This window comes from Schistocerca serialis, chromosome 8 (assembly GCF_023864345.2).
Source record: "Schistocerca serialis cubense isolate TAMUIC-IGC-003099 chromosome 8, iqSchSeri2.2, whole genome shotgun sequence".
Classification (NCBI taxonomy): Eukaryota; Metazoa; Arthropoda; class Insecta; order Orthoptera; family Acrididae; genus Schistocerca; species Schistocerca serialis.
The window spans coordinates 407,639,610-407,654,786 of record NC_064645.1 but is presented as its reverse complement, the minus strand read 5'-3'; the positions used below and the strand labels follow the sequence as shown (position 1 = coordinate 407,654,786).

Here is a 15,177-nt window from a genome sequence, read left to right as displayed (position 1 = left end):
TCTTACCTATAGGAAAATTAAAGAGGCCTTTGGAGAAAAGAGAAGTAGTTGCATTAATATCAAGAACTTAAGACTTTTTTTGGAAACCAGTACCAAGCAAAGAAGCAAAAACTGAAAATGGTACGAGTATACAGAGGGGCAATACAAGGTAAACAAATATGAAGGCAATATTTTAGAAACAGAAGAGAAAGTAGACGAAGATGTGGGAGATATGATGCTCTGAGAAGAATCTGACACATCACTAAAAACCTAAATGGAAACAATGCTCCAGGTGTAGATGGCATTTCCTTCAGAAATACTGATACCCTTGGGAGTACCAGCCAAGACAAAACTACCCCACTTAGTGTGCACTACACAAAGGAAGCGGCTACTCGGGTAGCAGAGTACTTGTGGCGTGCACATGGTTCTTTTTAGGCTAGGCAGTACTGCGAGGTGTCCTGATGAACACTCACCAGTCGACGTGCAGGCAGGGAAATCAGGACGCGCTCAGTATAAAGACACTTCAGCTATCAAGATATTAACAGTAAATTTCCAGAGTGTTTGGAATAAAGTTCTTGAATTTACTGCCCTCCAGGGAGTGTGTGGCGTGCAAATTATTCTCGGGACTGAGACCTGGCTGAACCCTGAGATAGGAAGTTCTGAAATATTTATTGAGGGCTGAAACGTGTATCGGAAAGACAGATTAGACACCGTAGGGGGTGGTGTCTTCATTGCAGTTGACAAAAATATTGTGTCTACTGAAGTCGAAGTAGAGTGTGATTGTGAAGTTATCTGGACACGTTTAACAGGGCTACAGGAAATAAAGTTAATTGTAGGGTGTTATTACCGGCCACCAGGTTCCACTGTGACAGTTCTAGAATCATTCAAAGGGAGTCTACATTCTGAATCGCAGAAGTACCCAGATCATGCTATATTAGTCGGAGGCGACTTCAACCTACCTAGTATAGACTGGGATGTCTATGGATTCATTACAGGTGGTACAGACAAGCCGTCGTGTGAATTACTTTTGAACACATTATCCGAAAACTGTCTTGAGCAGCTAAATCAACAGCCAACGCATAATGGAAATATTTTAGATCTGGTAGCCATGAACAAACCAGATCTCATCGACGGTGTCAGTGTTGAGACAGGGATTAGCGATCATGATGTTGTCATTACGACTATGGTTACGAAAGTTAAAAAGTCAGTCAAGAAGGCTAGGAGAGTATTCTTACTAGAAAGAGCAGAAAAGCAGTTGTTAGCATCCCACTTGGTAAATGAATTGACTTCATTTACTTCCGGGACAATGGACGTGGAAGAATTATGAGCAAATTTTAAACACATTGTAAATCACGCATAGGACAAGTATGTGCCGAAAAAGTGGGTTATGGACGGAAAAGACCCACCGTGGTTTAACAGCACAATTCGGAGAATGCTCAGGAAGCAAAGGCGGTTGCACTTGCGGTACAAGAAAGATCGGGAGAATGAGGATAGGCAAAAGTTAGTAGAGATTCGTGCTACTGTAAAAAGAGCGATGCGCGAAGCATTCAACCACTACCACCATCATACCTTAGCAAAAGATCTTGCTGTAAACCCAAGGAAATTCTGGTCTTACGTAAAATCGGTAAGCGGGTCGAAGGCTTCCATCCAGTCACTCACTGATCAGTCTGGCCTGGCAACGGAAGACAGCAAAACGAAAGCTCAAATTTTAAATTTAGCATTTGAGAAATCTTTCACGCAGGAGGATCGTACAAACATACCGCCGTTTGAGTCTCGTACAGATTCCCGTATGGAGGACATAGTGATAAGATGTCCCTGGGGTTGTGAAGCAACTGAATGGGTTGAAAATAAATAAATCACCAGGTCCTGATGGGATTCCAATTCGGTTTTACAAAGAGTACTCTACTGCATTGGCTCCTTACTTAGCTTCCATTTATCGCGAATCTCTTGCCCAACGTCAAATCCCGAGCGACTGGAAAAAAGCGCAGGTGATGCCTGTATATAAAAAGGGTAGAAGGATGGATCCTCAAAATTACAGACCAATATCCTTAGCGTCGGTTTGTTGCAGGATTCTTGAACATATTCTGTTCGAATATAATGAATTTCCTTGAGACAGAGAAGTTGCTGTCCATGCATCAGCACGGCTTTAGAAAGCATCGCTCCTGCGAAACGCAACTCGCCCTTTGTTCACATATCGTGCGAACCATGGATGAAGGGTATCAGACGGATGCCATATTCCTTGACTTCCGGAAAGCATTTGACTCGGTGCCCCACTGCAGACTCCTAAGGTACGAGCATATGGGATTCGTTCCCAAGTATGTGAGTGGCTCGAAGACTTCTTAAGTAATAGAACCCAGTACATTGTCCTCGATGGTGAGTGTTCATCGGAGGGGGAGGGAATCATCTGGAGTGCCCCAGTGAAGTGTGGTAGGTCCACTGTTGTTTTCTATCTACATAAATGATCTTTTGGATAGGGTGGATAGCAATGTGCGGCTGTTTGCTGATGATGCTGTGGGTGTAAAGAATGGCAGCTAACTCTAAATATAGATAAATGTAAATTAATGCAGATGAATAGGAAAAAGACTCCTGTAATGTTTGAATACTCCATTAGTAGTGTAGCGCTTGACACAGTCACGTCAATTAAATATTTGGGCGTAACATTGCAGAGCAATATGAAGAGGGACAAGCATGTAATGGCAGTTGTGGGGAAGGTGGATAGTCGTCTTCGGTTCATTGGTATAATTTTGGGAAGATGTGGTTCACCTGTAAAGGAGACTGCTTATAAAACACTGAAACGACCTATTCTTGAGTACTGCTCGAGTGTTTGGGATCCCTATCAGGTCGGATTGAGGGAGGACATAGAAGCAATTCAGAGGCAGGCTGCTAGATTTGTTACTGGTAGGTTTGATCATCACGCGAGTGTTACAGAAATGCTTCAGGAACTCGGGTGGGAGTCTCTAGAGGAAAGGAGGCGTTCTTTTCGTGAATCGCTACTGAGGAAATTTAGAGAACCAGCATTTGAGGCTGACTGCAGTACAATTTTACTGCCACCAACTTACATTTTGTGGAAAGACCACAAAGATAAGATAAGAGAGATTAGGGCTTGTACAGAGGCATATATGCAGTCATTTTTCCCTCATTCTGTTTGGGAGTGGAACAGGGAGAGAAGATGCTAGTTGTGGTACGAGGTACCCTCCGCCACGCACCGTATGGTGGTTTGCGGAGTATGTATGTGGATGCAGAATACGTACGAGACAGGCAAAATACCCCCAGACTTCAAGAAGAATGTAGTAATTCCAAAGAAAGCAACTGTGAATATCAACAAACCCTCAGTTCAACAAATCATTGTTGCAAAATATTGACACAAAGTATTTACGGAACAATGAAGAAGCAGGTATAAGACGGCCTCAGGGAAGATTAGTTTGGGTTCTGGATAAATGTAGGAATATGCGACACAATACTGACCCAATAAATTCTCTTGGAAGATAGGTTAAGGAATGGCAAACCTACATCTAGAGAATTTGTATGCTTAGAAAAAGCTTTTGACAATGTTGATTAGAATACACTCTTAGAAATTAAGAAGGTAGCAGAGGTAAAGTACAAGGAGCAAAAGGCTATTTACAGCTTGTACAGTAACCAGACAGTTGTTGCAAGAGATGATGGCAATGATACGACTGGTTAAGATGGGGGAGAACAGGACCATAGCCCATCCCAGATATTCAGTCTGTACAGTGAGTGAGCAGTAAAGGAAATCAAAGAAGAATATGGAAATGGGATTAAAGTTCAGGAAGAAGAAATAAACTTTGATATCTGCCACTTACAATGTAATTCTGTCAGAGACAGCAGAGGGCTTGGAAGAGCAGTTGACTGGAATGGACAGGCTTGACAGGATATCAGATGAACCTCAACAAAATCAAAACAAGGGTAATGAAAAGTAGTCGAGTTAAATCTGGTGATGCTGAGATTAATTATACACTGAAGAGATAAAACTGGTGCACCTGTCTTATATCATGTAGGGTCCCCATGAGCGTCGCAACACAATGTGGCATGGACTCGACTGTCTGAAGTAGTGCTGAAGGGAACTGACACCGTGAATCTTGCACGGCTGTCCATAAATCCACGAGTACAAGGGGTTGGAGCTCTCTTCCGAACAGCATGTCTGGTGCAGAAACGTTTAAACTCAGAAGAGTGTTCCTGGAGCCACTCTGTAGCAATTCTGGATATGTCGGGAGTTGCATTGTCCTGCTGGAATTGTCCAAGTCCGTCAGAATGCACAATGGACATGAATGGAAGTCCTGATCAGACAGGACACTTATGGATGTGTCACCTGTCAAGAGTCACATCTAGACCTATCAGGAGTCTCATATCACTCCAACTGCACACGCCCCACACCATTACAAAGCCTCCACCAGCTTGAACAGTCCCCTGCTGATATGCAGGGTCCAATGGATTCATGAGGTTGTCTCCATACCCATACACATCCACCCTCTCGATACAATTTGAAACGAGACTCGGACGATCAGGCAACATGTTTCCAGTCATCAACAGCCCAATGTCGGTGCTGAAGGAGGTGTAAAGCTTTGTATCATGCAGTCATCAAGGGTATATGAGCGGGCCTTCGGCTCCAAAAGCCCATATCAATGACATTTCACATCCTGACACTTGGTGATGGCCCAACATTGAAATCTGTAGCAACTTGCAGAAGGGTTGCACTTCTGTCACATTCAATGATTCCCTTCAGACATTGCTGGTCCCATTCTTGCAGGACATTTTCCGGCCACAGCTTTGATGTTTTACCGGATTCATGATATTCACGGTACATTTGTAAAACGGTCATACGGGAAAGTCCCCACTTCATCACTACCTTGGAAATGCTGTGTCCCATCACTTGTGCTGACTATGACACCACATTCAAACTCACTTAAATCTTGATAACCTGTCATTGGAGCAGCAGTAACCAATGTAACAACGCGCCAGACACTTGTTGTCTTATATAGGCATTGCTGACCGAAGCGCCTTATTCTGCCTATTTACATATCTCTGTATTTCAATACGCATGCTTATACCAGTTTCTTTGGCACTTCAGTGTATTTGGAAATAAGATGTTAAAAATAGTAGATGAGTTTTGTTGTTGGGGCAGTAAAACAACTGCCCATGGTGGAACTGGAGAGGATGTAAAATGTAGACTGGAAATGGAAAGAAAAGCATTTGTGAAGAGAAATTTGTTGACATCGAATATAAATTTGTTATCAAATCTTTTCTGAAGGTATTTGTCTGGAGTGTGGCCTTGTATGGAACTGAAACATGAATGATAAGCAGCTCAGAAGAGAAAAAATAGGTTTTGAAATATGGTGTCAAAAAACAGTGCTGAAAATTAGACGAGTAGGCCACTTAATTTAATGAGGATGTAGTAAACAGAATGGGGATAAAAGAATTTATAGCATAACTTGACTGAAAGAAGGGATCAGTTGACAGCACACATTCTGAAACATCAAGTAATCATCAATTTAGTATTGGAAGGAAGTATGAGTGGTAAAAACTGTAGAACGTAACTAGTAAATGGATACAGTAACCAAGTTCAAACAGATGTACGTTGCAGTAATTATTGAGAGAGACTGTGGCTTGCAAAGGATGCATCAAACCAATGTTTGGTTTGAAGGCTACAGCAAATCAATAGGTGGTGTTCTGTTAAATGTTGAATAGGAAGTTACTGTCAAAGCAACAATATGGATTGTGTAACATCCTATATGACATGTGCAACACAACAGAAACAGACTGGTCAACAAACTGGGTATGAGAGCCTCACTTTCTTTTGTTGTGAAAATGAACTCATATTTTATGCTTCAAGGTTGTTTGGAACATTTGCAATTAAATTTTTGTAAACGGAGTCAAATGTTGAATCTGCAATTTTCATTAACTTAGGCATCATAATCTACATCCAAGTGTTGACATCCTAGCTTTGTGAAACACTCTTTATTGTGCTAGTGGACACTGTACCTGTCAGAGTGTTTTACCTTCTTAAAGTTGTGGGACCACTTAGTGCGCACACCAAGCGGTATACAGTACTTGCGATCTCCGATGTGGATACATCTTACTTTTTAGCTTTTAATTATTGGAAGTAATTTATTATTTTCTGGCTTCCTCAATATAAAATAAAATTTAACTTACACTGAGTTATCTTCATGATTTGCCCACTCAATGAGATACCACATTAATAAAATCTGAGTACACCACGATTAATTTTTGGATTGTGGATTGCTGCAAAGCGTGGTTTGAGGGTGTGCTAGCACAATGGCTGTATGTATTACTGATGATGAACTGATCTCATCTGAGCAATAGTGCTCTTTCTTTCTTACTTTAGTAGCGTCTATAGCAGAATATATTGGTTATGTGGTACTGAGATTACTATTTCGGGAAAAAATAATAAAGACATTACAATAAAACTACCATGCCTTATATGTAAAAACCAACCATTTTTCAAAGATTCTATGTGACATCAAAGAAGTTACAGCCCAGAATCTGAAGTCTAATAAAAACCTTGCTAATTTAATGTTAAGATATAGGCGAGAGGCTGATGGTGTCTCCCTGACAATTTTAAATTATTTAAATATCTTAAACAAGTGACTGTTTCTTTATCATTTGGTTTTGTGACAAAAACGAAATGCACCTCAAAAGCCATTAAATTACTTATTCATAAGCCCAGTCAATATAAGGTGTCAGAGAAGAACAATAAGCATGTGAATGTTCTGATGAAGAGTGTAAGCTCAAACATTTTTTATGTCCATGTCTATAGTTTACCATCTGCCACACAATTATTTTTTGCCTTTGATCCAAAATTTTCCCATAGCACATATAAATTTAAATTATCAACTCTAACTGTGCTCAAAATTTTGACTTTAGAATTCACCCGTCATCCTACATTTCCTTGTTCCACATGCACAATGATATCAGAAAATACTTGATTTGCATTTCTAGAATGTGTGGTTAAGCTTCTCTTTCGAATTCCTCCTCACTCCTGCCTTGTCACCTTCCTATGCCATGTTCTACTACTTTTCTCTCCATGATCAGTCGAATTACCAGAAATTGCAGAATATAACTGAACTATCCCGTATTTGCCGTGAAAATTCAAAGAGGTTCTGTTCATGTGCAATCATGAAAATTAAGGACACTACATAGGAATAACACAATTTCATCTTTCTATTAACAGAGAACTATAAGCTACAATGAGGTACAACAATCGCCACCATCTTTTGTATTTTTTATAGTTTAAATTATTTCTTTTGGACTCCACGCTACAAGAGTAATAATGACAATGTTCGTATGTACTAAAATACAAATAAACCTATAGAGCACTTTCTCTCTGTACAATATACATAATTTTTGCTTTTATCTTTTGAAACTAGCTTCACTTAATTATTTACAACATTATGTACATATTATTTCACAAGACTATATATATAATATATATATATAGAGATATACAGTATTATGACAACTGAAATGACAGCAACAGAACAATGACTTAAAAGTTTCTGAAACAAAAAAATAACACACATGCAGCAATTACTCCAAGGACACACAGAAGACCAAAAATTAAAAATGCACCCATCCCCAATATTTCTTGGAAATAAGGGTCATGAGATGTATCCATCACATAAATGTATGCTTCTCAAAATATACAAATACTCAAACAGATGTAGTTTGAAAAATCTATCACAACTCTGAGGTGGGCATTTAATGACTATACTAATTTTATCCAAAGAAATATAATAAAACATGTAAAGTTGGCTAGTTTTTTTATGAATTTACTCAGATATTTATCATTGTATTTTTTCATAATAATATATATTAATAATAAAATTTATAAACCGCACAAGTCACTAATTACATATGTAAAGTTCGCTTCTTTTTCATAGAAAACTTTCGTTATTTACAGGTGTCTGTTACTTATCGCAAATTTTATTTTCTTTGTACAGTTCTCATATATATTATATATATTATTTATAACTCTCAACACTCATAAAAATGTCCAACAAACAAGTGGGATGAATTCACTGAGACAGAACAGTGATGAATAGTGAATCCCTTGTTCCGAACGCAAGACAAGTAACTAATTTACATGTGTTAACTATGTATCACAATTTATTTTTCCTCCATAGAAATGTAAATATAACAACATACATTTGTTACACACTGTGGTCCACAAGTGAGGATTGAAGGGTGCTTCCATCAACTGATGACTATTACAAAATATGTAACAACAAACTGTACAATCAAAGTCATCAGATATTATAATCACAGCATTAACAAAACAATCACGATCACAAGAACAACAAAACTAAATTTGCCAGTAACTTTCTTTACAAATAAATACAGATAGCTTTGTACAGATAGCATGAAAGTATCAAGAACAATAACATACTCTAAGTAGATTGCACGTCAAATCAACTAGACAAATAAAACAGATTAAATCAGACTGTTTTTTCCTTCTAAAATTAAATATACAATGGAAGTTCTGGGCAAAGAACAAGGATAGCTGCTGAAAAATATTGTTTTCTTTCCCAATATGCTACCAAGCTGATTTAAAGCACATTCATGTAAAAGTGAGACAGGAATTTGTCCCCACACAAAGGTGTGTAGAAATTCAATTACAATTTCATTCATTCTTGATTTACAGCTACATATGCTCTCTCTCTCTCTCTCTCTCACTCACACACACACACACACACACACACACACACACACACACACACACACACTAGCAATATTAATCCTTTGTCAGCTATCCTAGCTCAAACCCAGAAAGTCTCCAAGTTCCTTCATGCACCTACACAGCTCACAACACACAAAGACTCATATAAAAGGTATGAAACTAGAAGACTTGTAAACTGCTCTGAAGCAGATCATGGGCTATGTGCTCATGACATTTACAAATTCAGCAATCAGTTACTTACTTTGCATTGCTCAAACAAGGTGTACATAAAAATATTATATTGTTTCCATTTGTCCAATATACCCCTTAAAACATGCCTCGCCATTTTAAAAGCAACAGCAAAAAGTTTTCACTGTCCAAAATAATTTGAAAAGTATATTCAAGCAGACAATATCTGAATAAATGAAAAACACCACAAATAGAAGAGATAAGATTGCTAAAAATAATTAAAATACACAATTTTTACAGCCGAGTATACAAATAGCTTCATCCATATACATATATTTTAATGCGCAAATACACTCAAACATACCAACATACATTCTATAAGTTAATTGCTTGCAAAACTTCCTAACAGCCATATCAACAACAAATGTCAAAGTAAATAAAATTATCTGTATGTATGGATTTATGTATGCTTGTATATATTATACAACATGTGTACGCATTTTACAGTACAAAAGTCTTATCACAAAAGCAAAATGTCACCGCACAAACATTACTCTGCGGAAAACTATTTAACATCTTGCATATATATATATTCAGAGAAAATATCTCCTGTTTTAGCATCAGTTCACATGTATACAATATATATGTATGTAATATATATATCTATTTAGTTTTATTTAAAGTTTGTGAATGTTGTACTGGCCAAAATAATCATATCCCCACCATAATAACACAAGCCACTAACTCTACTACTAATAGTATAAATGTTAAGAAAATAAAAGAAACTGAAGAAAGCGGAATAAAATCTGTCAGGTGATATGCATTTTCATAATGTAAAATTGAAGGTCTGCACTCATAAAAGTACCACAATTTTTATTTTATTTTAAGAGGAACTAATGTAAGAAGCTATATACCTGTAGATTCCTTCTTTGATTACTTATCAGCACTGACTTTAAATTTAGGTAGGATTAAAAATATCAGAAACAGCATTCCAAAGAAAAAACAATGATGGTCATCAAATAAAGTGGTAAAACTAGGAGAAAACTGTACCCTCACCACTGCACAATACAGAATCAACATGTAGAAAGAAAAAAGTCAAAACATGCTTAAGTTACAGAACTGAAGAACAAAAGAAACTAAAGAAGCAAGAAAACATATCAAATCTGTCCATGTGAAAAACATGTCCCGTCTTTAGGGGGAAGGGGGAGGGAGCAAAAGTTAGTTCCACACATCGAAACGTCAAGAAAAAATTTCAAAAACGAAATTTGTAATTATAGTTCATCCCAAAATCAACTTCATAAAAACATGAATATTAAAGAACTCTTAAAATGGTAACGCTGCACATATTGGCACAACCTCAGGACTAAAAGTTAATGCAGATGGAACATCTAAAATTATTTTACAGTTCTGCAACAAAATCTGTACATAACCTGAATACAAAATCTGCAAAGCAAATTAAATTCTGCCATTTTGACAAAGGTCACACTTCTCAAAGAAGCAATGCTATTGGTATATTAAAAACATTTGAAAAATCTTAAGCACTTTAACTTCATCTTCAATTAATATTGTGATTACTTTTTAGAGTCCTCTGAATTACAATGACCCAAAAAATAATTTGAAAGGAAGGGAAAAAATGACTAATTCATGTAGCGCACTGGCCGATTACAACTGTCAACATGGCATTAATGTATGGAACAGTCACTGCTGTTAACTGCGTACAAGACTATACATTTATATGAAAACATTTGGATGAAGATACCATTGGATAAAAATAGTGTTCTTAATAACTTTTTCAAAGCTATTTTCTTTTCACAAGTTTAACAAGAATTAGCTCATTTCAAGCAATAGTCCGTAACACGAATAATTCTTTGTAAGTAATGCACTTCCTTTAAAAAATTTAACACACAAGGTATAAGGCAATTGGTACAAGATGCTGTTTTTGATATTATAAAATCCATTCATGCAAATTTTTCTGCCACTAAAAAGCAAATATCCTTCAAAAGTAACTGTTTTACAGCCACAGATTTAATGTCAGTCCGTATCTGTGTCACTGTCAAACTCCAGCAATCATTTTCCATCTCTTGAAGATCTCCTCCTCTTACTCAGCATCATCTCCGACTCAGAAACTGAAAGAACAAAGACATCATCAATAGTCCAGTTTTTGTCCCTTTTGCATACTGTTTATTAACATTTTCTTTGTGATTTTAAGTAAAGTTTACAAATTAAAATATTTTCAGTGAACTGTACACTACATGCATATCATCCTTAATGCGGAGAACAAATTTACTTGTAACAAAAAGATGTAACAGACTGCGCTTGAAACTTGCATTACATAACTTCTTCAACTTTTGGTTTGGCTGAAAAACAATTTGTATTTACTTTCTCAAATGTATGTATATATTACTAATGTGAGGAATGCATATGAAACAGGGAATCACAACAGTTCTAGAAAGAACATGAAACTCAATGAAACCAGAAAGCAAAGTTATAATTCAGTCAATGATGACATGAAGTATTCACACCCTATGTAAGTGTTACACTCCGAAGCACATCCTGGTACCTGGTAACGTGTAAAAGACAGATGTGAATCCAGAATGTAGACTGAATGCTTCAGTAATTACACTGCAGCTTGCCCTTTTGTTGCATGATGCCATGCAAATCGTGGATGAATGGTAACATGCGGATTTCATATTCCTAGATTTCCAAAAGCATTTGAAATGGTGCCCAACTGAAGACTGTTAACATAGGTACCAGCATATAGAGAAGTTTCCCAGATATCCAAGAGGCTCGAAGACTTCTTAAGTAATAGAACCCCGTATGTTGTTCTCACAGCGTGTGTTCATCAGAGACAAGGGAATTGTCAGGAGTGCCACAGGTAAGTGTAACAGGACCACTCTTTATTCTCAGTATACTTAAATGATCTGATGAACAGCATGAGCAGCAATCTGCAGCCAGCTGTTTGCCAATGAAGTTGCTATATGTTGTCGTCGAGTGACTGTAGGAGGATACAAGATGACTTATACAAAATTTTTAGTTGGCGCAATGAGTGGCAGCTTCCTCTAAATGTAGAAAGTAAATACAGATGAGTATGAAAATAATCCCTTTATGTTTAAATACAGCTTTAGTAGTGTGCTGCTTTACACAGACACGTCAATTAAATATGTACGTGTAACATTGCAGAGTTGAAGTGTGTATGTGTCCTGCTACATACTAATATTTCTTTCATCTTCATTTTTGGAAGACATTCTGGGACTTTATTCTTCATGTAAGAGAAGTATGTTTTGCAATATTCAATGTTATTTACATAATAAAAGCGAATCCCCCCCAGTAACGAGTTCCTTCAATTTCTTGACCTCAGTCTGACTAAAAAAATAAAAAAGTACTGTGAGTGAAACAAACTGCAGGAACATTTATATCCTTCAAAGAATGGAGACTCCAGTTTGGAATATGAACAATATTAGGAAAAGTGGAGATTGCTTCTAACCGTGAAGGCGACACAATGAGTTGCAGACAGGCACAATGAAAAGACTGTTACACATTTAGCTTTCGGCCAAAGCTTTCTTCAGGAACCCCCCCCCCCCCCCCCCCACACACACACACATGCAAGAAAGCACACCTCAAGCACAAATGACCACCACCTCCGACAGCTTACTTGTACGAATATGTGTGGTTTCTTATCTGAAAAAGGCTTTGACTGAAAGCTTAATGGGTAACAGTCTTTTTGTTGTGCGCATCTGCAACTCAATGTGTCACCTTTACGCTAATTAGTAATCTATCCTTTTCCTAACATTTATATTCTTGCTTGTCACAAATATCTCACCATTTATTCCTCCAAATACATTGCAATTTCTGAGAGAATAGTTAGGCAGGAAATTAACAGCACACCTTACATTGCTGCGAATGAATCCTCAACAATGCTGTAAATTTGTTGTCCAACACGAAGATTGCACAATGCAGTGAGTGAGGGAAGTTGTATGACTAATTACAGGTGAACACCATAGTACTTCCTGATTTTAGTCACTCGTGAGGACAGGACTAGAGAAAGTTGAGGCCAGGAGAGTTACAGGCTGAAGGAAATGTTGTAAGGAGAGTTCCCACCCGCACAGTTAAAAAAAAAGTTCGTGTAGGTTGTGTAGCAGACAATAGAATGAAGCATATCATGCTGGGCAGCTTGCTCTTCAACTAGGTGGTCCAGCTGCCTCTTGGCCACAATTTGGCAGTGGTCACTCATGCGAACAGACAACTTGTTAGTTGTTATGCCCATATAAAATGCAGCACAGTTATTGCAGCTATTGGGCTTAACATCTTGTCAACATTGAGGTCATTAGAGACAGAGCACAAGCTCGGATTTTGTCAATGTTGGGGGAAGAAACTCAGCCATTCCCTTTCAAAGGAACCATCCCGGCATTTGCCTGATCTGATTTAGGAAAATCACGGATGGCTGGATGTGGGTTTGAATCGTCGTCCTCCCAAATGCAAATCCAGTGTGCTAACCACTGCGCCACCTTGTTCAGTGTAGTAGATGCCTGTGACAGGATTGGAGTAGTTGGCTGTGGGAGGATGTAAGGGAGAGGTCTTGCATTTAGGTATATTGCAGTGATATGAACCATTAAGTAGGAAACTGGGAGCAGGGTTTGAGTACGGAGGGACAAGGATATTGTGTAGACTGGGCAGGCAGCAGAATACCACTGTGGGAGGGGTGGGGAGGATATTTCTCATTTCAGTATATGATGAGAGGTAGTCAAAAACATGGTGAGAAATGGCATGTGAGATCTGTTTCTGGTCAAGGTTGGCAGGGTAATTTCAGTCTGCAAAGGCCTTCCTGAGACCCTAGGCATATTTCGAGAGGGGCTGCTCATCACTACACATGCAACCACTATGGGAGGATAGCCTGCATGGAAGGGACTTAGTTGTGTGTAATGTGTGGCAGCTATCAAAGGTAGGTATTGCTGATGATTGGTAGGTTTGTTGTGGACAGAGGTACAGATGTACCCATCCTTGAGGTGGAGGCTTGACATCAAGGAAAGTGGCTTTTTGGGTTGAGGAAGATCAGGTGAATCAAATGGAAGAGACGGTGTTGATGTTTCTGGAGGAAAGTTGACAGGGAATTCCCACCTTCGGCTCAAATCATGACAATATCTTTGTGAATCTGAAACAGGTGAGGCATTTGTGATTCTCTGTGTTTAGGAATGATTCCTCTAGATGGCCCATGAATGGGTTGGCATAGGATGCCATGTGGGTGCCCAGTGACTAGGGGATGCCTTCAAAATAGAAGTAACTGTGGTTGAGGATGTAGCTGGCCATGGTAACCAGGAAGAAGATTGTACTTTTGGAGTCAGTTGGGCATTGGGAAAGGTTGTGTTCAACAGCAGCAAGGCCACGAGCATTAGAGATGTTCAGTTATGGCCACACTGGATGCACCTAGCTTGTTGCCTAGGTACCCTGCGACTCGCATTGTGCCAAGTGCTCGGATGCTTGATGACCACATCTGAGCACCAATGCCAGTCACCAAAGATGTGTTGCTCGCTCACACTGTGGATACGTCTGTTCCAATTATGAGTCAGGAAATGCTTCTGACAGAAAATATTTATTTGAAATATGATCTCGTGCAGAAACTGCCATCACGCGGGTTACATAGTATTAATTATGAGAGGTGAACAGTGTGAATTCAACATGTTGTACGGACAACTTTGCGAGTATTGAGGCACAACTTTTGGTTGTTTACAAATGACTGTAAAATCATGCGACATCCTTCTCATTGCTATTGCAGAAGAACTACAAAAACAAAAGACAAATTATGGAGCTAGTGAATCTGTAGTTACATCGATACTCCACAATCCATCTTCTGGCACGTAGTGGAGGGTACCCCATACCACTAATAGTTGTCTCCTTTCCTACTCCACTCACAAATAGAACTAGGAAAAAACGACTGTCTATATGCTTTGATTTTATTTTATTTTAACTGGGAAGCTAAAACAGCTAAGGTCCAACCCACCACTGCCCACACCGAAACTAAGTTTATTGTGTAGTATCGCTCCCTGTATATCTAGTAAAGCCAACCAATGCCCTTAAATAGGGCAAGGAGTCCCTCTACCAGTTTTTTGTTAGACACAATTTCTTCAGGTCTAGTTGTCCCGAAGATTCTGTATCTTTTACTCTCCAATGCCATGCATTCGAAGATTAGGTGTGATGCAGTCTTCACTCTCATCAGAGATCCTACATTATGGTCCTCTTCTGTCATACCCATTGTGTGTAGGTGTTTTTTGAAATTCCCATGACCGGTCATCAGTCCAGTCACGAGTTTGATCTCTTTTCTG

General features: G+C 38.5%; 1 protein-coding gene across 1 annotated transcript in view; it reads right to left on the bottom strand.

Annotated features, from left to right (window-relative positions):
* Positions 1–8,665: 8,665 nt before the first annotated feature.
* LOC126417040 (uncharacterized) overlaps positions 8,666–15,177 on the bottom strand; it is a 55,939-nt gene continuing 49,427 nt past the window's right edge. The window contains exon 13 of the mRNA XM_050084930.1: positions 8,666–10,986. Coding sequence (XP_049940887.1) covers positions 10,928–10,986 — 59 coding nt within the window. The 3' untranslated portion in view covers positions 8,666–10,927. The remainder of the gene's footprint in view (positions 10,987–15,177) is intronic.